The sequence below is a fragment of the Oncorhynchus mykiss genome, chromosome 29 (genome assembly GCF_057628025.1).
Source record: "Oncorhynchus mykiss isolate SJ-2025 chromosome 29, ASM5762802v1, whole genome shotgun sequence".
NCBI classification, from domain to species: Eukaryota; Metazoa; Chordata; class Actinopteri; order Salmoniformes; family Salmonidae; genus Oncorhynchus; species Oncorhynchus mykiss.
This window is the reverse complement of record NC_143050.1, coordinates 28032682-28059955: the sequence shown is the minus strand read 5'-3', so window position 1 is coordinate 28059955 and position 27274 is coordinate 28032682. Positions and strand designations below refer to the sequence as shown.

At 42.3% G+C, this 27274-nt stretch overlaps 1 protein-coding gene across 2 annotated transcripts; it reads left to right on the top strand.

Annotated features, from left to right (window-relative positions):
- Positions 1-8528: 8528 nt before the first annotated feature.
- Positions 8529-21333, top strand: wbp1 (WW domain binding protein 1). Of its 2 annotated transcripts, none has more exons than XM_021590896.3 (4): positions 8529-8804; positions 15470-15572; positions 15819-15986; positions 18619-21333. In XM_021590896.3, exons 1-4 carry the CDS (start codon positions 8742-8744, stop codon positions 19119-19121), a joined length of 837 nt encoding a protein of 278 aa, XP_021446571.3. In that variant the 5' UTR covers positions 8529-8741; the 3' UTR covers positions 19122-21333. The 2 variants fall into 2 exon arrangements, with proteins under 2 accessions (XP_021446571.3, XP_021446572.3); XM_021590897.3 differs by having other exon boundaries at positions 8571-8804; positions 15470-15533.
- The last annotated feature ends 5941 nt before the right edge of the window (positions 21334-27274 follow it).

The following is a 27274-nucleotide window of genomic DNA, read 5'->3' as shown; positions in this document are numbered from 1 at the left end:
TTCTACCCATTTGCTATATTTATCTATTATGTCTAATAGATAAATGACCTAATTACCTGTACCATCCCTCCGGTTGATACATGGCTCTGCCCATGTATCAATATGGCTGCATACCTAAACAATGACTTAGGTAGTATGGGCAACTTATCCTTGTACCAAATATTTTCTGAAGCCCTCTTTTCCTGTCTTAGGATGTGTGACTCCTTCTAATGCCCTTGCTACATCCCTCTGTGTCCATGCCCTATAGACTTCTATCGTGTCTGGTTATGCTCCGTCCCCAGCTCTGGGGTTGGGTAAGGTTATGAGTGGAAATTGGGGTATCTTCTCATCGTCTTCTAATTATTCTGTGTCACTTCTATCTTCTCTCAATCCTGGCTTATTATGAGATTCTAACCTTTGTAACGCTCCAGGTCTCCTGCTCCTCACTCCCAGTCTCTCCCCCTCCTTCTCCCAAACCATCAAGGTCACCTTAGGCCTCCGCATAGGGCGGGGGAGCCCTTCTCCATCTGACTTTTCTACTATCTGTCTGTCGCTCCTTCCCACAACCGTCAGTAACAAATATAGGTTGTTTCCAAATATTGACTAAATGTCTCATCTGTCTGTCTGAACTCATGGATTTTTAGAAAAATCACATGTCTATGGTAGTAATCTCTAAGGTTATTACATAGTTTGATTAAGGTTATCTTGATGCTCTCAATGATCCTGAATCACCACAGATGTCATATATCCCTGTCCTGTTGGCTTAGAATATGTTCTAAATACTTAACATAAGTCTACCATTAGTCCAAGGCTATGCCATTTCTTTCTTCTTATTGGTTCAAATTACAAATGTCAAATAACTATAAACTCGTTCATAATTATCACTTACACAAATTACCTTGAAATCAGTATTACAAATGACCTTAAATTCATTATCCAAATGGCCCTCCCATGAGGCTGATCAGATCACAAAGGAAAGCCATGATAGAGGTCAAAAGTCATACCACCCTTTCACAGTAGTGTTTCTTAAAATATTAGACAAATTAAAGAAAAAACGTCAACCCTTTTCTAGATGTTATATCCCAGGTTCCAAGAATAATCCCTTTATCAAAATAATTTACGTGTTTAATTCAAACTCAGAAAATAAAACTTACTTGTGTGTGTACCCCTTTAAGATATCGTGTCTCTAAGAAAAATGGAAATTTCCTCAAACCCAAAGGTTAAAAACAAACAAAAGATTTCCAGGCCTTTTCAATTTGGTAGAAATATGCCTCTATCTCACTGCTCCCTTCAAGATTACAGCCCCCAGAAAACATTCCAAAGAGAGACAATGAAGCACTCCTTTTCCCAGAAAGAAAACACTTGGTCAGCATTCATTATACTACCCCGATTCAGAAACCCAAACGTTGACTACAAACAAAACCTAATAATAATAATGATACCCATTGTACTCTTTCCAATCATTAGTTTTAAATTTCCTCAATGGTTATATGTACTTAATTGAACATGCCTTGGATACAATACTGTACTTTAAATCTATGAAATTCCCCTACTACTTGACTAGTTTGGCCCAAGCTTGCTTTGCAACATTAAAACCCATTCAGTCTGTCTGCAAACAGTCTCAAAATGCTTGATAGGAATATCCTGCCATTAGACACACAACTGTGATTAATGAGCACTGTCCCTGTAAAATCAAATTAACTCAACCTGCAATCCACTTTACTGACCTGACATTGTTCCACGTAATGGAAACAGATTATAATGTTAGAATACATTAACTTCCTGTTCAAATTCACTGGTCTTACCTAAACAATCAACAACAAAAAAATAATAATCAAAAACTATCACGAATCGTAAAGGTTTTAACTATTCAGACCTGTATTCCTCTCAGCCAAATATAAACCAACTCCCCTATTCTTTCCCGCAGGCGAAAACATGATCCTTACTCAAACAGAGTTCTGCTTTAATTCTGTCGTAAGGCAGGCGAAAACATGATCCTTACTCAAACAGAGTTCTGCTTTAATTCTGTCGTAAGAGTAAAACCAAACTTTCCAACTTTCTCTTCTCTTTCGGCTTCACCCTTATCTTCTCTTTTCCCTTCCTCTCTTGACTCTTGTCACTCTCTCCTACTCAGAATTGAGGAATAATTACTATTATGACTTTTGATAAGTTATTAGGTCTCACACGCACATCATTCTTTCCCCTGCTGATATCTTTCTTGTAACTTTCTCAATAAGGTTGCCAAATCCTGTCCTCCTTTCTGTGTCCTCTGAATCCCCACTGTCATTCCTCATTTAGTCATGCCTGTTCTTCCTCATCCTCGGACTCTTCTCGCTCTCTCATTCGCCTACGTTCCCTCTTCTGTCTCTCCCTAAACTGTCTCTGTCTACTGTTCCTTGGTGGGGCCTTTGCAGTTGTAGCAGTTTCTGTCCTCGGGTTCTATCCACTTTCTACACTCCCTGTTTTCCCCCTTTCTTTTTAAAATCTTTCCTGCAATTTCCTCAAGAGTGGCGAACAAATGTTCTGCTTCTGTCTGTTCTTTCTTAGTTTTCGTTTCCTTGCCATTATGCTCATGGTGTATAGCATACCTCTTTACTCTTTACTTTGGCTAATGTTCCCCATCAGTCTCTTTTATGATTTGGCAAATTTCAGGCTTCAGAACACTCTCCCTCCTCTCCCTGTCTAGGATCTACCAGTCCATTATTAGCATTGAACACGTCTCTCAGTCTCTCTAAATACTGGCTAACAGTTTCCCCATCCCCTTGTGTATCTTTGAAAAGTCTGCATGTCTATGGTAATAGAACTGTGTCAATTTGTCTGCATAATCCCCATCTCCTGCCCATGGTAAAACCGGTTCTCCTCCTTGCCCTGGAACCCAGGCTCCTCTCACTGCTTAAATAACCCGGACGACGCTAGGCCAACCGAACGACAGAGCCTGGGCGCGAACCCAGGGACTCTGATGGCACAGCTGTTGGTGGTACAGCGCCCTTAACCACTGCGCCACCCGGGAGGCCCATTACCTTCTACTCTTTTCCGGGCCTCTGACAGCCACACCCTGGCTGTATCCAAACCTTCTGATTGTTGTCTCTGGATGTTATTACCACAGGTTTCATGCATCTGTTCTATTATAACCTCCAGCTTGTCCACATCTAGTCGCCCCATAAACCCGTATTTCTTTCTCCATTTCGGACCATAATACACATTCCTCTTATCCTCAGACTGCATATACCTCCCGTCCCTGGTTAATTCCGGGACCTCTTGAGGATTTACCACCCATGTTTATTCAATTACTGTTATGCTTATTCTCACAATCTATGTGTGTACTTACTCAATTACTACATTTATTTTCTAATATGTATTCTCACTTTCTATGGGTGTAACCACCTTCCTCCTGTTTGGAATAATCAGACCTATTTTGCGAGCCTCCGGTAGATCTCAACTATCCTCTCCAAAATGTATTTTGACAGGGGATCTATATTCATACAAATTATGTCCCTGACCTACTTTCTTATCATTTTTATTATTATATTTCACCTTCCACATTACGTTTTTCCGCCTAATATATTATGCAAAAGGTGAGTAGAGTCTATTCACGAGAACGTTCTCTAGTCAAGAATACAAAAACATCCATTTTATAGCTGCGCACATATTTCCACACAAAACAGTAGGTATCCTACGCACATACATACACACAAACAGTAGGTATCCTACGCACATACATACACACAAACAGTAGGTATCCTACGCACATACATACACACAAACAGTAGGTATCCTACGCACATACATACACACAAACAGTAGGTATCCTACGCACATGCATATACACAAACAGTAGGTATCCTATGCACATACTGTATCACCACCCAACCGACAAAGATTAGGGAGACCGTGAGAAGTACTCCCTGTCCTCCCCCAAGATTAGGGGGACAGTGAGAAGTACTCCCCACCCCTACCAAATCTCCCAGAGGCCTAGCCAGGTCGGCCCCCGAACTTTGCTCAGACAGTCTGTGTCTAAGATACTATAAAGATATATTGTACAGATATATAGTTTTACCCTAATTCTGACTAAAACTACACACGTCATTAATTATAATTTTACTGACTAAAATCACACACAATCAGATTATACTTTTATGATTCTAATCAATTTCATACAATTATAAGGTCTCAGAGTGAATAATTTCATCATTATCTTTCAACATTTAAATGATTTCATCAGATCAGTAAGGGGAGTGGCCAGGATGTTAACAGAAATACCCTGTTAATCAAAACGTTTAGACAACAATCAAAAATCTATGCATGATTGTCTGGAGCGTGCCTTATTACTCCAAGTGAAAGACTTTACTCTCCTCTATCTATAATGTCAAACCTTTCCATAAACTGCCTAAAACTTGTATTCATAGAAGTGGACTTTCCCGGAGGCCATCTATCAATTAAATTATTCGTAGAAATATTAAAATCCCCACCTACTATAAGTAAAGCATTAAGGAATTTGGTTAGCCAATGGAGAATACACTTTTCTAAGGATTCAAGTAAGTGATCATTTTGAAGTTTGGAATTGTAACCACAAATGTTGGGAATAATAATGATGTTGTTACAGTTGATAACAAGACAAAGAAAGTGACCAGAAGGGTCAGAGTCAGAGTGCAAAATACTTCCATTGAAATTATTCTTTAGAGTGGTAACTCCAGCAGAGAGTTCAGAACCATGAGAGAGACATACTGCCCTACCAAGCAAAAAGGCATTAACTACTCATTTGGTCAAAAATGAGTTGTCATTTTTGCTACAATAAATACATGCTTAATCATCTGGACAAGTATCCTGCCTCTATTGTATTGTGCTTGGAGAAAATGGGGGTCATGTTAGCAGTGACTGCATGAAGTTACTGTGAAGCCAAGGTAAATAAAAGCCATTTTTCTCAATTCCACGCTATGAGCAGTTACTGCCTTTTCGCTTGGTAGGGCAGCATATATCATTACCCCACTGAGATCTCCAGAAGTTGATGTCGGTAGCAACTGAATGAGACTCTTGAAAAAAACATCTGTTTTAAGCTGTTTGGCAAATAAAAATAAGGCTTTGCACTTTACATTATTTCTTAACCCCCTAGCATTGAGTGAAACTATAGACAACGACAAAGTGGAATTTTGAACAAAGTACAACGAGCTAAACAACAATTGCAAATCAAATAAGAATGAAAGGAAACCAGCGTTGCACACCATATAGATAGATATAAATGATTGAGTGAGAGTAGTTTAGCATAACAAAGCTAACCACCAGAACAAGAAACAACAAAGAGCTTGCTCACTGACTATAGTCCAGGTAAAAATATCAGAAGTGAGAGAACAAATAAAATTGTAAATATCCATTACTCCAGTAATCCTGTGCAGTTAGAATGAAGGTTATATCACCTTAGAGCCGGGAGTGGGATCTGCTCACATCAGAGGTAGCTATCTAGGTAGCCTATGTTGACCAACGGGCACAGTCTATGACAGTTCCCAAGGAGTAAGGTTGATTTCGGATCAGTTGATGAAAGCGCCCCCTCAGAGGAAGTAAGCCGCTTTCACTTCTTTTCATGCTTTTTCCACAGCTGGCCAGTTTCTCACTCCTTTCTCTGTCTGCTTTCGAGAGGTCTTCAGCAAACCGCAGGTTGTTATCGCGTAGGAAAGTAGATTTCTTGGCTGCTTTCCAAATGGCATCACTGTAGATCCGTGATGTGAACTGGAGAAGGACACCTCTGGGCTTGGAGTCACCCTGCCTTCTCGTGCCGAGGCGATGTACAGTGTCGACAACATCTGCTAGCTTAGCCTTCTCTACAGGGAGGATAGCTTGGTAGACAGGCACGTGTCATAGAGTCTGTCAGACCAGTATAGTTGTGGCAGTTGTCAATCAAAGCATTTGTCTCCTGTGTAAAGACATTGGATGATGCCTGAGCATTGCTAGCTGAGGAGGTAGCCATAAGATGTCTCTTCTGTCAGTGCGCTGTGACATTTTGGAAAATATAATCTTAAATCATCAATAACCTGTTTTTTTAGCAAGCAAAGTAGTAATTTGGTAGTTCAAAATAATACACTTTTCGCTATCTTCAAAAGTTGGTATGCAGAGCTTGGTAGGACACGTGTGCTCAAGCTGCCATCTTGGAGCCTCTCCTAAACAACTCCTTTCCACATGCCCACTACTTTCTTTTCGACACACCCAATATTTGACACGCCCACTACTTTCCTTTCGACACACCCACTCGCCCATACTCCGGTCGCCATATTGAGTGGTAGCTCCCCCTTCTCGGGTTTGTTCCAACTAGGTACCACACCTGATCAACTGAGCTAATTGATCAGTTCAGTGATTTCCTAAATTCAACACACCTGGTTTTCCAAGTTGCTTACCCTTGGTCTACAGGTAACGCTAAAATTTGGGGATTTTTTTCCATAGCAATTTGCTATTATTTTTAGCTTGTCTGTCTGAAAACCATGAACTTTACTACCAGTAGATACACTGCTCAAAAAAATAAAGGGAACACTTAAACAACACAATGTAACTCCAAGTCAATCACACTTCTGTGAAATCAAACTGTCCACTTAGGAAGCAACACTGATTGACAATAAATTTCACATGCTGTTGTGCAAATGGAATAGACAACAGGTGGAAATTATAGGCAATTAGCAAGACACCCCCAATAAAGGAGTGGTTCTGCAGGTGGTGACCACAGACCACTTCTCAGTTCCTATGCTTCATGGCTGATGTTCTGGTCACTTTTGAATGCTGGCGGTGCTTTTACTCTAGTGGTAGCATGAGACGGAGTCTACAACCCACACAAGTGGCTCAGGTAGTGCAGCTCATCCAGGATGGCACATCAATGCGAGCTGTGGCAAGAAAGTTTGCTGTGTCTGTCCGCGTAGTGTCCAAAGCATGGAGGCGCTACCAGGAGACAGGCCAGTGCATCAGGAGATGTGGAGGAGGCCGTAGGAGGGCAACAACCCAGCAGCAGGACCGCTACTTCCGCCTTTGTGCAAGGAGGAGCACTGCCAGAGCCCTGCAAAATGACCTCCAGCAGGCCACAAATGTGCATGTGTCTGCTCAAACGGTCAGAAACAGACTCCATGAGGGTGGTATGAGGGCCCGACGTCCACAGGTGGGGGTTGTGCTTACAGCCCAACACTGTGCAGGACGTTTGGCATTTGCCAGAGAACACCAAGATTTGCAAATTCGCCACTGGCGCCCTGTACTTTTCACATATGAACGCAGGTTCACACTGAGCACATGTGACAGACATGACAGTCTGGAGATGCCGTGGAGAACGTTCTGCTGCCTGCAACATCCTCCAGCATGACCGGTTTGGCGGTGGGTCAGTCATGGTGTGGGGTGGCATTTCTTTGGGGGGACGCACAGCCCTCCATGTGCTCGCCAGAGGTAGCCTGACTGCCAATTAGGTACCGAGATGAGCTCCTCAGACCCCTTGTGAGACCATATGCTGGTGCGGTTGGCCCTGGGTTCCTCCTAATGCAAGACAATGCTAGACCTCATGTGGCTGGAGTGTGCCAGCAGTTCCTGCAAGAGGAAGGCATTGATGCTATGGACTGGCCCGCCCGTTCCCCAGACCTGAATCCAATTGAGCACATCTGGGACATCAAGTCTCGCTCCATCCACCGCCATGTTGCACCACAGACTGTCCAGGAGTTGGCGGATGCTTTAGTCCAGGTCTGGGAGGAGATCCCTCAGGAGACCATCCACCACCTCATCAGGAGCATGCCCAGGCGTTGTAGGGAGGTCATACAGGCACATGGAGGCCACACACACTACTGAGCCTCATTTTTACTTGTTTTAAGGACATTACATCAAAGTTGGATCAGCCTGTAGTGTGGTTTTCCACTTTAATCCAGACCTCCATAGGTTGATAAATTTGATTTCCATTGATCCTTTGTGTGATTTTCTTGTCAGCACATTCAACTATGTAAAGAAAAAAGTATTTAATACGAATATTTCATTCATTCAGATCTAGGATGTGTTATTTTAGTGTTCCCTTTATTTTTTTGAGCAGTGTATTATGTCCTCCAATAAGTGTTTTATTTGTCCTTTTGAAAACTGATATTACAGTAAAGTACACACATTAAAGGGTAAATAAATATGTTTTAAGCAAAATTGTTTAGTTTTTTTTTTGACAATTGAAAACTTCAAGGATTTGGGCAGGGTTGTCAAACGCATTCCATGGTGAGCAGAGTGTCTGCAGGTTTTCGGTTTTTCCATTTAAATTAAGGCCTAGAAAACCAGGTGAGTTCCTTACTAATTTGTGACCTTAATTCATCAATCAAGTACAAGGGGGAGAAAAAAACACACACACTTGGCCCTCTGTGGAATGAGTTGGACATGTGAAGTAGGGCATTGAAGGAGTTGGTTTGATGGGAAGTCGTAATGTCATTTGCCTTTTTCCCAATATGTCATGATATATATGTCATGGACCACCTATTGAGCTGTTCATTTTGTTACACACACCTTTTAAGTAAATCCGATGTTAAATGGGGTGAAAAGGAGACAGGAGTGCCACTTTACAAGTTGCACAAAAATACTTCTCCAGTTGTATTACAACACCGCCATCCAGTGGCTAGTGCAACATCTCTGTTTCTGGTTGAGATTTGAGTCACTGAACGCCTTCCGACAGAGACAAAACATGTCATGTACGTAACGGTTTGAATTAGCTGTTCATTTCACAAGTTGTGGATCACCTGCTATATGATTCCCGTCGTGTTGTTGGCCAACAACCCAGAAAGATGCCACAGAAAACACTGGGATCCATTGTAGGTCTGCTTTGCACCGGGACCTGTTTGGTACAGGTAAGCTGCAGTTTGCGTTCATAGCGCGGTAAGTTCTTTTAACCAAGCCCGTGGATCGCAGCTGGAAGTAGGCCTTCTATTGTGCCTTTTTGTTTCCCCACAAAGGAACTTGGGCATGGCTCGCTAGCAACTCCAACTTTGGGTGACGTCAGTTTGGGCAAATCGTGTGTTTGTTGATATATTTATAGCTACTATGTTTATAGCTTCAAATACTTACGATATTATCCGAAGTTTTTAAACTATTGGTACAATTAGTTGATAAACCAACAATAGCTAGCTACCCTAACGTTCGGTTATTTTGTCCGGTAGAGCACCGCAGTATACCTTTTTTTGCTTTCGATATTTAGAATTTGCTCATTTGTTCCTAGGATGATGATGGTAGAGAAGAAGGTTCACACAGTTTTTTTTACCGAGAGTTTTCTTTAAGAGGGGGTAAAGGAGAAAATATGCTATTTTCTTGCGCTCGGGTGGTATAGGCGACCTTAGTAAAAGTACAATACCGGTGATTGCGTGAAAGTAAAAACATATACATTGTGTTCCAATTCAGGAGAATTAGACCTAATATAAAGATTATACACACTGCATCGGGCCTTCAGTAGCTGAAGGCCCAATATTTTGTTGAGATTACCTTTTTAGTTACTACGAGTGTTATATTTAACCCCCCATCCATGCTGTATTAATGATTTTACCACTTTCCTGATATTTTTTTTTTTTTTTTTTATATTTAAAAAAAATGTATGTGCATTTTTTTTTTATTGTGATAGTTCTAAATGTTAATACCCATATGATCTACAGACAAGTGTGGTGGGTTCCTTTACTTTTCATATGAAAGGTACACTTAATTTTTCCAAAATTATTTTCCTTAATTTTTAAAAAGCTATTTATCCTGTTATAGCTGTGGTTATTTGTTCTCATACAGATTTAATTTTCAATAGTTTCTTATCCAAATTACCTATGTGTTAAACCACTTGACGTTAGGTCAGTCCCTCCAACTTGCCCTCTTAATGGCTAGGTGGAAGTTTCAAACTGCTGATACCAGTCTCCACAAGCTTTGATCTCCACAAGTGCATATGTTTTAGGTGTTGTGCCAATGACATTCCTGTGGAAGATGTCGTTTTTCAGAAGGGGCAAGAAATGGGTATCTTGGCTCTGGTTATTGAATAGCTTAACATGGTAGGCCTACTTCTTGTGAGAGAATAGGTTCCTACCCCGGTGTCTTGGCTAAATTCCCCATTTGGACAATACCATAATGTTTGTAATCATTCCTCTGACAAGTAATTATAGCTCATTCAATCAACTCTCCACCCTATGCAACTAACACTTGTTGAACGCTAAAAAATAATTATTTTATTTAAACTACTAATAAAATATTTACATTTCGGCCTTCATCAAAACAATGACAGACGGAATGGACAAGTACATGGGGATTAGGGAAGACAATCAGCTGGTGGTGCCAGTGAGAGGTGTCTGTCAATACAAGTAGGTCCACAGGGTAAGAGGTATTGTGGTCAATGGCTCCACCTAGTGGTATATACATGATGTTAAATATGTGCAATATTTAAAATATTTTTCCGCTTCAGATTTCAAAACCATCTTCATATAGAGCTACAGAAATGTTGATCTGTACGTGAACAAATAACCACAGCTGTAGTAGTATAAATATCTGTTTTTTTTTTTTTTAAATGGAGAAATTTGGAAAAAAGTAAAAGGTGTACGTACCTAAGACAGGTTATAGCTCGTGGACAGTGAGTTATTGAAAAAAGGACAAAACATTGTAAATATTCATGAAATTCTAATGGGTGTACTATGAAAGAGGGAGGTCTGTGACTTAACATCAAGTGGTTTTACAGGTACAGTGCCTTAGTAAAGTATTCTGACCCCTTGACTTTTTCCACATTTTGTTACAGCCTTATTTTAAAAGGGATTAAATATGTTTTTCCTCCGCAATCTACAAATGGTACCCCATAATGACAAAGCAAAAACTGATTTTTAGATTTTTTTTGCCCATTTATTAAATAATACATTTACATTCAGACCCTTTTGCTATGAGACTCAGAATTGAGTTCCAGTGTTTCCATTGATCATCATTGATGTTTCTACAACTTGATTGGAGTCCACCAGTGATAAATTCAATTGATTGGAGAGGATTTGGAAAGGCACACAAATGTCTATATAAGGTCCCACAGTTGACAGTGCATGTCGGAGCAAAAACCAAGCCATGAAGTCGAAGGAATTGTCCATAGAGATCTGAGACAGGGTTGTGTCGTGGCCCAGATCTGGGGAAGGGTACCAAACATTTCTGCAGCATTGAAGGTCCCCAAGAACACAGTGGCCTCCACCATTCTTAAATGGAAGAGGTTTGGAACCACCAAGACTCTTCCTAGAGCTGGCCCCCTGGCCAAACTGGGCAATCGGGGAGAAGGGCCTTGGTTAATGAGTTGACCAAGAACCCGATGGTCAATCTGACAGAGCTCCGGAGTTCCTCTGTGGAGATGGGAGAACCTTCCAGAAGCACAACCATCTCTGCAGCACTCTACCAATCAGGCCTTTATGGTAGAATGGCCAGATGGAAGCCACTCCTCAGTAAAAGGCACATTATAGCCCGCTTGGAGTTTGCCAAAAGGCACCTAAAGACCATGACCATGAGAAACAAGATGATCTGGTCTGATGAAACCAAGATTGAACTCTTTGGCCTGAATGCCAAGCGTCATGTCTGGAGGAAACCTGGCACCATCCCTATGGTGAAGCAGGGTGATGGTAGCATCATGCTGGGTCTGAATACTTATGTAAATGACATTTCAGTTTATTTGTAATTAGCTAAATGTAACTTTTTTTTGTTGCTTTGTCATTATGGGGTATTGTGTGTAGATGTGGGGAAAAAACAAATTAATACATTTTAGAATAAGGCTCTAACATAACTAATGTGGAAAATGTCAAGGGGTCTAAATACTTTCCGAAGGCACTGTATGTCATTTGGATAAGAAATTATAAAAAATAAAAAAAAAGATCAGTACGTGAACAAATAACCATAATTCGCAGTGGTTAAGGGCGCTGTACTGCAGCGCCAGCTGTGCCATCAGAGTCCCTGGGTTCGCGCCCAGGCTCTGTCGTAACCGGCCGCGACCGGGAAGTCCGTGGGGCGACGCACAATTGGCCTAGCGTCGTCCGGGTTAGGGAGGGATTGGCCGGTAGGGATCTCCTTGTCTCATCGTGCACCAGCGACTCCTGTGGCGGGCCGGGCGCAGTGCGCACTAGCCAAGGTTGCCAGGTGCACGGTGTAGCCTCCGACACATTGGTGCGGCTGGCTTCCGGGTTGGATGCGCGCTGTGTTAAGAAGCAGTACGGCTGGTTGGGTTGTGTATCGGAGGACGCATGACATTCAGCCTTCGTCTCTCCCGAGCCCGTACGGGAGTTGTAGCAATGAGACAAGATAGTAGCTACTACAACAATTGGATACCACGAAATTGGGGAGAAAAAGGGGTAAAATTAAAAAAATTACCTAAAAATTAAAAAAATTACCATAATTGTGATAGGATTAAATATGTATAACATTTAAGGGCAATTATTTTGGGAAAAAAACTAAAGGTGTACCTTTCATGAGAGGTAAAGGAACCCACCGCTCAAATGGATAGGAAGGTATTGAATGTTAGACCTAACTTAATAAAAAATGGCAAGTTACAACGTATATTTGTAGAAACTGGTGAGCAGTGGCGAAAATGAGAGCCATGAGCGTAGAGCCATCGCTTGTGCCTCATCTCCCTACATTGCTAATGGTGCGCATCAGTTATTTCAGATGGTGTCAACGTAAAAGACATTTTGAGAGTAGAATGTTGATGTTTTTTAAGTCACAAGAAGTGACCTTGTCAGTCGTTCTTTTAAAAATCTCCCCCAGCAAAGAACCCACCCCTACCTTTCCCACCGCTGCTGAAAAATATCCTAGGGGAAAAACTGAAGATCATAGGTCGATTTATGATCTTGTCATTTTTACATAACACCTTCAAAATAAAGTATTAAAATATAATTGTTGTGGGGGGGACAAAGTTGGCATTAAGGTGCACTATGCAGAAATCTAATAGTTTGCCTACAGTCATTTCAGTTTGTAACCACAAGTAAGTATAGTGTTGAGAATAATTGTGCCATCTAATCTGCTATGGAAAATATATATTTCACAACAACAAATATTGTATTTCCAACTGTTTGAAGCTGGTGTACAAAAGTGAGACGGGGAAAAAACAACGGGAAGCATAGAAATAGCGCACTTAACAGATCTACCGCTTCTTAGGCTTGCTTTCAATGAGAATGACAGATCTATAACTCACTTTTCTATGTGATTTTTCAGTTCTCCAAAAAGAACATTATTGCAGCTTTAATTGATTAAATCCTGTAATCACCAGGTTCTGCTGATGGCACTTTTAAGATGGTCCTTTAGCCTCGAATGTATAATATTCCCCCCCTTTTTTTTTTTTTTAAACCAACAAAGTCACTTCTTGAAAAATGGGGTGGATTTGGAAAAAGGTTTACCCTTGCTCTCTACCGTTATCTGATTCTACTTATATCACTCGTCTTCCTAGGACCTTCAGTGGGCGAGGTATTGACGAGCAAACTTCGAATATCCAAACTGAAAACAAATTTAATGTGGCGGTCCACTAAACTAGCTAGCTAATGTTTGCAAGCATAATATTTTGTAGACATAGTGAGATTTTATCTGTAGCTACTGGACAATTTACTATTTTGAAGTATACAACAAGTCACTTCGATAGCTGGCTGTTAGCTACCACCAGTAAACACAGCACGCAAAATGACTGGTGAGCGAGCTAGCTTTCTAGCTAAGTAACTGCATTTTTCCATTTATGTATTTGTTGGTAGCAATGTATATAGCTTGCTGTAACTTAGCTAGCTACTGGCCACAAACCAGTTTTATTTAGCCTATCACAGTACCTGGTTAAAATGCTACTCTGCTAGACTTAGTTAAAACAACTTGAGTGCATTTGGCAGCTTCTATGATATGTTTGTATAATCAGGGGATGTCACTTACCTGTCAATGCAACACCTATAGTGCATTCAGAAAGTGTTCAGACCCCATGACTTTTCTCACATTTTGTTACGTGTACAGCCTTATTCTAAAATTAATACAATTATTTCCCCCCCCCCCCCCCCCCCCTCGCCAATCTACACATTACCCCATAATGACAAAACAAAAACAGGTTTCGAAATGTTTGCAAATTTATCAAAAAGAAAATTAAAATCACATTTTCATAAGTCGTCAGACCCTTTACTCAGTACTTTGTTGAAGCACCTTTGGCAGTGATTACAGCCTCACTGTATTCTTGGTATGACGCTACAAGCTTGGCACACCTGTATTTGGGGAGTTTCTCCCATTCTTCTCTGCAGATCCTCTCAAGTTCTGTCAGGTTTGATTGGGAGCGTCGCTACACAGCTATTTTAAGAGAGAGCTCCAGAGATCTTCAGAGATGTTCGATCGGTTTCAAGTCCGGGCTCTGGTTGGGCCATTTCAAGGACATTCAGAGACTTGTCCCGAAGCCACTTCTGTGTTTTGGCTGTGTGCTTAGGGTCGTTGTCCTGTTGAAAGGTGAAATTCCGTCCCAGTCTGAGGTACTGAGTGCTCTGGAGCAGGTTTTCATCAAGGATCTCTGTACTTTGCTGTTCATCTTTCCCTTGATCCTGACTAGTCTCTCAGTCCCTGCCGCTGAAAAACATCCCCACAGCATGACGCTGCCACCACCATGCTTCACCGTGTGGATAGTGCCGTGTTTCCTCCAGACGCGACGCTTGGCAGTCAGGCCGATGAGTTCAATCTTGGTTTCATCAGACCAGAGAATTGTTTCTCATGGTCAGAGTCCTTTAGGTGCCTTTTGGCAAACTCCAAGCAGGCTGTCGTGCATTTTTACTAAGGAGTGGTTTCCGTCTGGCCACTCTACCATAAAGGCCTGATTGGTGGAGTGCTACATGCACTGTGAACTGTGGAACCTTGTATAGACAGGTGTGTGCCTTTTCAAATCATGTCCAATCAATTTAATTTACTTCTGGTGGACTCCCAAGTTGTAGAAAAAGGATGATCAATGGAAACAGGATGCGCCTGAGCTCAATTTCGAGTCTCATAGCAAAGGGTCTGAATACTTATGTAAATGAGGTATTTCCGATTTAATGTATTTTATTTGCCAAAATGTCTAAACCTGTTTTCACATTTATTCATTTTTTTAAATTTAACTAGGCAAGTCAGTTAAGGACAAATGATTATTTACAATGATGGCCAAACCCGGGCGACGCTGGGCCAATTGTGCACTTCGCTATGGGACTCCCAATCACGGCCGGATGTGATACAGTATTGTGTGTGGATTGAGGATTTGAATGAATCCATTTTAGCATAAGGCCGTAATGTGGAAAAATGGAAGGGGTCTGAATACTTTCAGAATGCACTATTTTCTCATTTGATTTAACGCATTGAAGGCTATTTGAATGTTCATCCACAGTGAAAGTGGGTCTGTGACTTTGCAGGCTTGCTTGTTAGTGTTTTGTGCAGTAAATGCCAATGTAACTTTGTCAAACAGCTGAGCATGTTTGCATAATCCTGAGATTTTCTCCCAGTTGTGTGTGTGTGTGAGAGAGATGTCACTGAATAGCATGCCTGTGTGTTTGTGTTTTAGGGTAAGGAGTTCTGTTTTGGAGTGAACAATGAGCAATACCGGTGTGAGATGGGGTACTGCTGCGGTGAGACGGAGTGCTGCACCTACTACTACGAGCTGTGGTGTATGTTCTGAGTGTCCTCTTCTATCCTTGCCTTTCTAGCACCACTGTCCCTCTTCCTGATATTTATTTTCCTCTGATTTTTACATGATATATTCTTCATTATGGGAATCTCTGAATTTGTCACTTTCATTGAGTCACTCCAATTTGACAAATAAATATGTAGTAATGCTGAAATCAATGGCGCTGAAACAAATTAGCATTGGCCAAAATGGGTTGATTGAATGTATCTACATTATTTTTTTGCAGGGTTCTGGCTGGTGTGGACCCTCATCATAATGCTGAGTTGCTGCTGTGCCTACCGTCACCGCCGGGTCAAGATGCGGCTGCAGCAGGAGCAGCGCCAGCGCGAAATCAGCCTTATGGCCTACCAGGGTGCTTCTAGCGCCTTCATTTCCCCTCCACCTCTCAATCTGAGTGAGTCTCTCAGCCCCAACTGGCTACTTATTGCATGACCCCCCCCCCCCCCCCCCCCCCCCCCCATCTGCACCTATTACATCCCTGAAATGACTTTACCACTTGTCCCTGAGTCAACTGTTTAGAGTAATTAGGCCTAGTGGCTTGGAGATGGTTCTTAGCAGATTCAGAACCATGCCTGACAATTAGTTATTTAGTTCAACACCAGATAACCCTATCTAGACCGTGTTAACCCTTTACACTTGTGGGAATTGGCCTAAATGTTTAGGGCTAAATTTAAATGTTTCTTACAAAATAAATATTAAATGCATAAGCATGGTAGCATTTGAAAGGGAACAGTTTGGAGATTACGGGAAAATGATTAGACCAAAGTTGAGGACACAACAGATCATCTGAAAACAGACTGAATCCAAACATGATACTGTTGATTTAATGTGCATTTTGATATTCACTGTTTTTTTGTTTTTTGTTGCTGCATTTGTTGATAATGAAATCTGAAAATACTCTGGATACATTCAGTAAAGTGATAAAAATATTCCTGGAAAAAGTGGGGTGGCTGCAATAGACAAAAAAATGACAAGGATTTGAGTGAGAGGATTAACTGGTGTCTCCATGTGGCCACACCTCTCCAAAGTGTGAACAGTTCCTAGGTAATTTCAATGCACTTTTTGACTCAAAGAAGAGTCTTCAACTAAAGTTATATCTTTTTTGCTGTCCTAGCTGTGCCGTTGAACTACAGCAAGCACACTTCTAGTTGTTTAGAATACTGCATCCCCGCCATCACACAATTACTTTTTACGTAATCCAAAAATGGCCCTTTTTTTTTTATAAATCACAATCAGGTCAGGTGAGCATCATTTGAAAGCTTCTTCTGTTACCAACATGACAAGTTTATAGGGTTGTCACAATATCCAAATTTTTACTTGGATACTCGGTTTAGTGTCGCAATACTCGATAGCATCATAATTCCTAATACCAAAACGATACCACAGCAAAAAAAAGGCATATTAGCCAAAGCCACGGAATGGCACTTGATCCAGACCGATTAAGTCAGCTACAGCTCTGTTCAATCGTTGTGCATCTTTTGAGTTTAAAATCATTGCAGTTGCACTTAATTATGTCGACATTTTTGAGACGTCTGTGCATGCCTTAATGAATCAATTATACAGTCAATTTGAATTTTTACCAATCTAACGACGTAATGGGAATAATTTATTTGAATGGTTAATCTCTATTGATAAACTAGGTACATCAAGATGTAGCCTAGGCCTATCCACAATACAGATGAATTTCTATTCAATAGGAGTGTGCATACATTGAGTTATTGAGCTTGTTTTGGCTGATTTCATGGGGCTACAGTTGACAAGCTGTACTGATCAACAACATTTGCCTAGACGTGGCTTCTTTTATAAAACTGTGTGCTGCCTTTAGCTAGCAATGATGTAATTCGCGAGGCAAGAGGGGGGTGACCTGTCGGAGCACAGTCAGTTCTCTGAGGCAATAGGTCATCTTTGTGAGAGAGACCGAATAAGTGAATGAATGACGTTTTTGGTGGCAATCAGCATATTTTGCATTATGGTTTGCATATTAAGACAAAGTACTATGGTAATGAATTGCTTTTTAGCCGTCAGCTAGCTAGCAAGGAAAGTTAGCCTACAAAGCTGGAAACTACCGGTATCTTTGTCCATTGTAAAGGGTTGTAGCCTGTATGGACATTGTTTTGCGAACAGTAATTAAGTTTCTACATGCTGTGTCACATTATTCAAGCGTGTTAACTTCTGTGGAGCATGAGCAGGGAGCTAACATGATGCACCCCAGACTCCCAGTGCAGGCTAGCAATGAAGTGGAGCAGGCACGGTGCGCACTATAATAAGAGGTTGGCTGCGCTGATACAGGCTTGACACGTTTGACAGAAGTACCGGAAAAAATAAATAAATCTAGTACCGAACCATTTTTCATGTTCTACTATCGAAAAAGTACAGAAGTTTTGGTATACCGAAAACACTACAAGCTAAGTTCTAAAATACGATCTTAGTGTCAGGCTTTGACAGGGCAATTCAGAGAAACGGATCGTAATTTTGTTACGCATAGAAATGAGTCGTGCATGTTCTGCTGCACAGTTTCTTCACAATAGACAAACGGACTCATTCTGTTCAGAACAACCCAGGGTATGACCCCATGTCATCTTGTACATCAAACATAGTGATCAGAGACGTTGACACGGTATATGATATGGAAATGTGAGGTTCGCATTTGGACTGTTTGGCTTGATTGTATGATTTCGAAACGGTATTTATTATAATCGACGTTTCATCTTTCAAAATAGAGTCCTTTTAATTTACAGCTTTTCCCTCAGACAACAAATTTTTTTGCAGAAGTTGCCCAATTTGCAGGAGGGATGGGGGCAACTTGTCATGTGCTCAAGTTTCAGAACGGCGGTCAGTCAACCTATACAGCGCCGTGAAGCACAGAGCCTGAGCTCTGACGTCATTTATAGCATATTACTGTACAGCCACTTCATTCCAATTCAGGCGGTATTGGTGCCCAAATCTGCAATTTTCAAACCGTATATGGGTATGAGTGTAAAGGGTTAAGATGGTTGACTCCTGTGTGTTTGTTTATTTACACCAAGGGTTCTGGACAGACTGCAAGCTTCCTGACTATGAGGAGGTGGTGGGTCATCCCCCGACTCCCCCTCCGCCTTACTCCGAGATTCCCCCAGAGACCACCACTGCCATCATGCTGCCCTCCATCCAATCAGAAGTGGTCTTGATGCTGGAGCCCTCAACAGAGGACGTGCCAAGAGAGGAGCAGACCGCCAATTTGTCATCAGACCAAGAAGCCGCGTCTGTGCCCAGCCAATCAGAGCGACCAGTGGAGGTGGACCCTGAAGGCCCATTGGAGGAGCTGCTGACCCGGCGCAGGCACGTGACGGGCGACTCAGGGATTGAGGTGTGTGTTTGCCAACTAGATGAGGGCTCTGGGCCGGAGGAGGACGAGGAGCTGGTGTGTCAGGGGGCCACGGGGGACTGCTGCTCTGCCTCTGATAACCACCACACCCTCAGACATAAAGCGAGAACCCCTGAGCCCCAACCTCAGGGTCAGACCACCAGCACCGGAGACCGCCTGGTCTGAGCTCCACCACCTACCATCCCAGAGGCTGCTGTTGCTGCCCGATCTGTGCTTTAGGGAGGGAGACCCAGGAGAGCTCTTGTCATTGTCATCATAACAATAACTCCGACACCACCAGCAAATGAATGCCCCACAATAACTCACCAAATTAACCAGGTTGTCCTGTTGTTTAACATCTTTCTCAGTTATGATCCATATAATGAAGATGACAAAAAGAAAAGCTCTTATTTGAGAAATATGATTTTTTCGTGTGGCTAATGACTTAATTGTTTAATACCCATGGTCCCTCTGCTTTGTTTAGTTCTTAACATGGGGATGATGAGGAAGAATGTTAAGTCTTCCTGGATGGGGGAGGGGCTAAAACCTCTAGAGACCACCAGGTGGTAAGAAGAGGTGTTGACGCTGGCACAGAATTGACTACATCTACCCACCCCCACTGTCTGGCCTGGACATTTTCTTCTGGTCCTTCTAACATTTCCCCCGCGTGGGGACAGGACAGTATACCGCAACAGTCACCAACCCACAGGCCTCTAGGCCCCAGCACATAAGGGTCAAAACAGGAAAATAATGCTTCAAGACACAATCCTGACCTGAGGGGACTGAACAAGGTGTACGACAAAAGGAACTTGTTTTGTTTTTGTAAGGGTGTGTACTGTGTAATCTAGGAGACAGCTGCAAAGTGATGTCACCCCTGAGTCATCTTAGCCTGTGCCTGGTTTCTTCGAGAAGTGACGGCAGGGCTATTTGCATCTAGAGAAGAGGCTGGGAAGGGGAAGTGAAGCTGTGCCTGTCTCTTATAGGCTCTCCATCTCTGGACTATGTCCCAGTAACATCAGACTCCTCCCCCTGAATCCCCCCGCTTCCCATCCCTCGTGACTCCACCAGTACTCCGGTCAACACTTGGCCAGACTGAAATGTATTGAATGGACTGGAACAGACGTTTTGATGTGCGGCCAAGTTCTGTCTGTGGCCAAGTGAACTCAAGACTGTAAGCTGTGACATTATCCCATCGCTGTGCCTGCAACTTGGTGTCTATAAAAAGCCTTGCGGTGGTCGACTGTGTGTCCCCCAGCCCGGCAGTGATATTACCAGGGATACTGAAGGTTCAGCTCTCTAGTACTTTGCTCCTTTATCATTTTCTTGTCATTGTATTACTTCTTTCTAAAACCAGCTTTGGCTGAGGCCACTATTACCCACATTAATAGCAACACAGCTCTACCAAGGTGCTGCTGTGGGTGTATTGTGTGTTTTATAGGATGTGTAGAGGAGTAGTCTTATTTAGGGTAGCCACAAAGTGCCCTGGCCCCTGGTGTAATGCACTCAACTCACCAGGCTTTAGACCACTTTTATAAACAATGCACTAGGATATTGCATGGAAGGCATGAGTCATTTGTTTTTGTCTGTGTGTAGGTAGTGTGTTCTGATTCGTTGTGTCTGCAACATATAGCGACACACTCCTAGGCCATTGGCCCCAAGCTGGCACTGATGAATCGGCGTTTGCTGTTTTGATCCAGCATCAGCCAGAGCCTGATAGTGACGCAGCTTCATCACGAGTCTCCTGGTCGTGTGGGGCTTGGACTGAGTGAATCAAGGTTTTAAGTATAGACACCCTGTACCTAGTTTCATTATGTTATGACTGCACGGGGCCTGCAGTGTGCTGTTGCATACACCCTTGGCTTGCGGTGGTGTGAACCCTGTAGAAGCAATGCTAGAGATTTGTGGTAGTATTTTCCATTCAGTGGGGGTGGCTTTGCTGTGTGTGTAGTGTTAGCATAGCTGCACACAGATAAACTGCATGTACCTCAGTGTTGTGCGTCGCAGAGTTGTAGAATCGGGTGTGGAGTGCATGTGATCTTACTGTGCAGTTCCACCTTGAAGAAGAAGCACCACACAAGTCCAGCTGCTTTAAATGGCAGTGATGTTTTATTATTTAGGGTATTGATTTGCCTTCATACAGCACTGATCAATTAGGTTATGGACTGATGCACTGTTTATTAACATCTAATGAAAAAGGAAATTGACACAGATGTATTCTGAATATCTATCCATAAATATGTAGGATCTTAATTTGATCACTCTGTTGCAGGAGAACTTTCCTGCAATTCAGGAAATGTAAAACGTGTTGCATTTGAGATTTTAAAATTCAAAAGGCACTCAAACATCTGAGGTGTCTTTGTTGCAGGTGCATGGTAACGGTTGAGGAAAAATAAGAAAACTGCACACTGCTCTGGCTAGTATCACTGCTCTGGCTAGTATCACTGCTCTGGCTAGTATCACTGCTCTGGCTAGTATCACTGCTCTGGCTAGTATCACTGCTCTGGCTAGTATCACTGCGCTGGCTAGTATCACTGCGCTGGCTAGTATCACTGCTCTGGCTAGTATCACTGCTCTGGCTAGTATCACTGCGCTGGCTAGTATCACTGCGCTGGCTAGTATCACTGCGCTGGCTAGTATCACTGCTCTGGCTAGTATCACTGCTCTGGCTAGTATCACTGCTCTGGCTAGTATCACTGCTCTGGCTAGTATCACTGCTCTGGCTAGTATCACTGCTCTGGCTAGTATCACTGCGCTGGCTAGTATCACTGCGCTGGCTAGTATCACTGCTCTGGCTAGTATCACTGCGCTGGCTAGTATCACTGCGCTGGCTAGTATCACTGCTCTGGCTAGTATCACTGCTCTGGCTAGTATCACTGCTCTGGCTAGTATCACTGCTCTGGCTAGTATCACTGCTCTGGCTAGTATCACTGCGCTGGCTAGTATCACTGCGCTGGCTAGTATCACTGCGCTGGCTAGTATCACTGCGCTGGCTAGTATCACTGCTCTGGCTAGTATCACTGCGCTGGCTAGTATCACTGCGCTGGCTAGTATCACTGCTCTGGCTAGTATCACTGCTCTGGCTAGTATCACTGCTCTGGCTAGTATCACTGCTCTGGCTAGTATCACTGCTCTGGCTAGTATCACTGCGCTGGCTAGTATCACTGCTCTGGCTAGTATCACTGCTCTGGCTAGTATCACTGCTCTGGCTAGTATCACTGCTCTGGCTAGTATCACTGCTCTGGCTAGTATCACTGCTCTGGCTAGTATCACTGCGCTGGCTAGTATCACTGCGCGGCTAGTATCACTGCTCTGGCTAGTATCACTGCTCTGGCTAGTATCACTGCTCTGGCTAGTATCACTGCTCTGGCTAGTATCACTGCTCTGGCTAGTATCACTGCTCTGGCTAGTATCACTGCTCTGGCTAGTATCACTGCGCTGGCTAGTATCACTGCGCTGGCTAGTATCACTGCGCTGGCTAGTATCACTGCTCTGGCTAGTATCACTGCTCTGGCTAGTATCACTGCTCTGGCTAGTATCACTGCTCTGGCTAGTATCACTGCTCTGGCTAGTATCACTGCTCTGGCTAGTATCACTGCTCTGGCTAGTATCACTGCGCTGGCTAGTATCACTGCGCTGGCTAGTATCACTGCGCTGGCTAGTATCACTGCTCTGGCTAGTATCACTGCTCTGGCTAGTATCACTGCTCTGGCTAGTATCACTGCTCTTTGTTAAGCTTTATATATCAGCCTTAAGGCCTTATTTTGTACTATAAACTTTAATAGAATACTTATGAAATGCACATTGATATATTTGGTGACACGTTTATTTTCCCTCGACTCCAACCCCTTTCGATGCATCGTACTGGGTGGAGTGGAGCAATGTCTACAGAAGGGTGCAAATTAAAAATACAAAAGCTCTGGGGGGGAAAAAGGCCTTGAGGCAGATACGTAAAGCTTAATAAAGAGCAATGGTACTTTTTGTTTTTCCCCCTCGTGTATTTGAGACTTAAAAAGGATTCTGCAGTTATGTCATTTTCACTTTGAAATTTCAGACATGATTGTATCAACCCCTACAAAAATGTCCATGAATTATATTTTCACATTTCCTGTTGCTGCATGATTATTTTCCTGCTGTAGCAAACTGGCTCAAATGTAAGTTTCTACATCTAAGTTGTCTGTCTTCAACAGTGTGAAGCCTTGATGCTGTAGAAGTAACGTTTTAGAAGTCGTAGAGCATAGTCATGCACACACACTCCTGTTCTCATTCTCACATTAGGACATGTTTTTGATAAGACACCTTAAGCTGCCTTGGTAGGTTGCTAGGGAACAGACATGAGGATCGAGCTGCAGAAGGCCTATGAACAGGCTCCGTTTAGAGGTCATTCTGAGGCATAGGGAAATGCCTTACTGCGGTCAGTTGAAGTTGGGTACAGGTAGACTAGATGTGTTTTAGGCTTCTGTATTTGATGAGTAGGTGGTTATATTTCAGACGTATGCTTTTTGAAGATGGAAAAAATGTTTGAGCATGTCTTTCCCCCCCCCCCCCCCTGGTAGTCCAGAGTCGTCCTTTATACAAATGGAGTCTGAAGTGTAAACGTCTGACATGTATTGGTCAGCTCAACTTGTTGTTCTAGGATGTGGTAAACTCAGAGTGAAACCACAAGACAAGATCATGACTCCTATATGTTGCAGAAATTGTGGCCTGTAGAATAGGCAACATTTATTTAGTCAGAAAACATATGAGAAATTCCGTTATCTGTGGTCATGTAGAATTTTCTTCTTAGGTACCCCTATTTTGCTTAGATAAAAAAAAAAAAAAAAGTTTAAAGGATATGATGGACATTAGTTTGATATTTGAAATGACCTGAAAGCATGTTGAATTAGTAAATGGGAGAAAAAAAATGTACATGAATGCTTGTTTTGTTTTCTTGTGATTCATGTTTTTTTGTAATGGTTGGGGAAAATCTCCCAACTACAAATGTAGAGGCTGAAGTGCATTCATTTTGATGCAGTATAGATGAAGGTAATAGAAATTGAAAAGGTGTTTTCTTGTTTTTGAAATGAGGATAATGGGGACCCATGGATTCAGTCCCATTGCTTACTGGGCAAGATAATTGCCAAACAAACTTATTTGGCTTTCACGTGTTTACCTAGATAAAGGGCTATCAGTCAATCATGGACAAACATCCTTCCATTCATCTGTTCTGTAATTTTCCGCTTTGCCTACAGTTGCAGACATGGTAATATCTGAACATAATTGTTTGGACATCTTTTCTGTAGTAAATAATAGGCTATTTGTAAAAAAAACAACAAAAAAACAATTATATTGATATTTTCTTTTGTTTTCAATGTTCAGAAGCTTGTATCTCTCTCTTTTCCTCTCAAGCCCCCCACCTGGTCCACATGGCCTCTCTGGTATACCAGCAAAGAGGGCACAAGCTAGGTCCAGTGGCAGGTTGGGTACATGGTCCCTGGTGAGGTAACTATCCCCAGGTGTGATGATTTTTTTTTTGGGGGGGGGGTGGCTTGAGTCATGGCTCGTTGCATAAACCTCTGAATCATGAGGAACCCCTCCCCCTCCAGGGGGCCCAAACATGGTCACAGAGAGTGCGTGGTAACCCTCACCAATGTTGGTCATTTTTGAGGCAGGGTTCTTGCCCACGCATGTACTGCAGGCACAGTGCACAATTTATATTTTGAGATTGTTTGCCAGTACCAAACAATTACTGTACTCAAACCCACATGTGACGTCTCACTTACATATGCATACTGTCCTATTGTCATGAATAGCAAACATGCTGTTTTTTATGGACATCTGTATTTGACACTGATCAGAAATCTACTATTGGCACCAGTGCCATCAGTTGTCAGCTCAAGTTTAATTTACCTTGCTCACTAGGCCAAGTCTCTGTCATTGTAGAATATCCTCCTTTCACCCGAAGTGTTCCTCTTCATTTCAGCGACACACGCCTCTGTAATATACTGTACCTGACTAGGCTATGCAAAAACATAAACCCACTGATGTATGCTGCAATAACTCCTGTCTGTAGTTGCCAGTACAAGCAATATTTCTGTCACACTGTACCTCAGTTGGTATGTGTAATGTCTTTGTTTAAAAAAATATATATATATATATATATATAAAACAAAAATTCATGGTTATTATTGCTACTATGTCATTTGTGTGTATGCTTTAAAAGTAAATGTGTATCTTCATGTTACCTCTTGGTGTGTGTGGGGAGGGGAGAAAAGATGAAGCCCTTCTAGTAAATTCTTCACCTTTCTGTTCATCTTTAGTGATATAGTGGATGGAATGTTTTGCTCTCATTCTAATTTAAGTATATTACTCTTGCTTTTATTATTATGGGGGGGTACATCTGTTTTGGTTAAAGTAGTGTTTTGAATGCTTTTTGTGGGATTAATGCCATTTTAATCTTTCCTCAGACTAACATTTATTCTGTTTGCTCTGTGGGTACTTTTGCCACTGGTCCATCCCTTGTGTGTTGCCCTGTCATGGCGCATTGGGTGTCTTTGTAAACCGCAGCACGTCTGTCTGTTTTTGGTATTTGAGGCATTTTCAATGACTAAATAGTAATAAGGTCTGGCCTTTTTCTCCTCGATTGCCCAACCTTTTGATATAGATAGCGACCTGTATGGAAGCCAATATAACCCAATGCTAGATGGCAGAGTGACGACACCTCAGCTAGCCCGGAATATTTTTAATTTTTACATGGTCTCACTTAGGGGTGGGTTGCACTTGAATTATACAACACTAAGGCAACAATGTACTCGCCCCATAATCAAGGATGCTCTGTTACCCACTTGTAACCCAGATGTTTCTTGCATTTCTCCCTCAACCATAGTTGGATAATGTCAAGCGGATGTTGATTCGCGTGGGAAGACTTTTCCAAAACAGCACAAATACCCACGCTTGAAAAGGAAGCGGTTGTCCAGAAGCGCATACCCCTTTCATTATCACCTAGAACAAGCCAAACAAATAGAGGAATGCACTGAAATGTGTGGTACATTTGAATGCTTTGGTTTAGTGGGGGTCTGCTGTGTACTCTAGGGGTCATTTGTATTTTATTTTTTATAATAAAACAAACCTTGGCACTCAACTGAAGTTGTACTGTTGTTTTTTGCTTGGAACTTTCTAGTTTGCTGTTGTTTCTCAAGCCTATAGTGTTGGCGTTTTGATAGACTACTTGAGAGCATAACATACTCCACAGTAAGCGGTTCCCCACCCAGGCATCTGAACCAGTTGTGCTATTGCTCGGAGCATCAGAAGGCAGAGTGAGATGGTGTCTGAGGCACGCGGAGGAGGAGTACCCAAGACATCCTCTAACATGCTCTTCTTTAGGGACAAAGTCACATGTAGTAGTCCCACATTGCCAGATATGCCTAAAAGGATGGGGGCAACACTTCCAAGTATAATATTAGTGCAGAACACAAACTTAACCATGTGTGGTTTCATGATATACAATCGCGTGACTTGAGTAGAATATTTCCTTCAACCTTCAGTGACGGTAATACAACATTACCTGCTATCATTCCTACTTTGACACCCATTTGGTTGAAACTAAGCCAAAGATATGGGACTCGTATCTACGGTACATCTTAATGATCATTATCCATTTTATTGACCTACTTTCCCATATCCTGAGCTGACAAGTGAGGAAACGACATCACTAAGGGTTGTAACTTAATGGCAAGAAAAACGAGTTTACCATCAATATAGTAAACAAGCTCCTGTATTTTACATATTGTGGAAAGACGAGGCACAGACCGAGTGGCTTAACAGGAGTAAAAGGCAGCATGTGCAATGCACTGTCTTCAAACACTGCTCATGAAACGAGACACAGTTTAGATGCAGTGGATTGTCTTGTTCTCAGAATGTGGAATTAAAATGGATTGTATCTGCAGTATCCCATTTCCAAACTATAATTCAATGTTCCCAACCTTTCTCGGTTACTGTACCACCAACTGAATTTTGTTCTGCCCGGAGTACCCCCTTGTGCATTTTACCAGTAGGCCTATGGTCTCATGAGTTAAGTACCCCCTAGGGGTCCAAGAACTCCTGGTTTGGAACCCCTGCTATCATTTATTGAAATTCCTTTTCAAATTTGAATGGTTAAAATTCTGAGGTCAGGTGTGGGGAAAAACAGTAAAGTACACATTGGTTTCGGATCGAAACCACTGGCTAGGGCGCTCTGGTAATATGTCACAAAACCAAAACAGTTTGGGTGGGTGCAGAAAAGCAAAGGGGCACAACCTAACTTGAAGTTAAGTCTGGATACTGTAAGATCAGGCAACTCAAATAAATGAATGCAACCAAAAGGA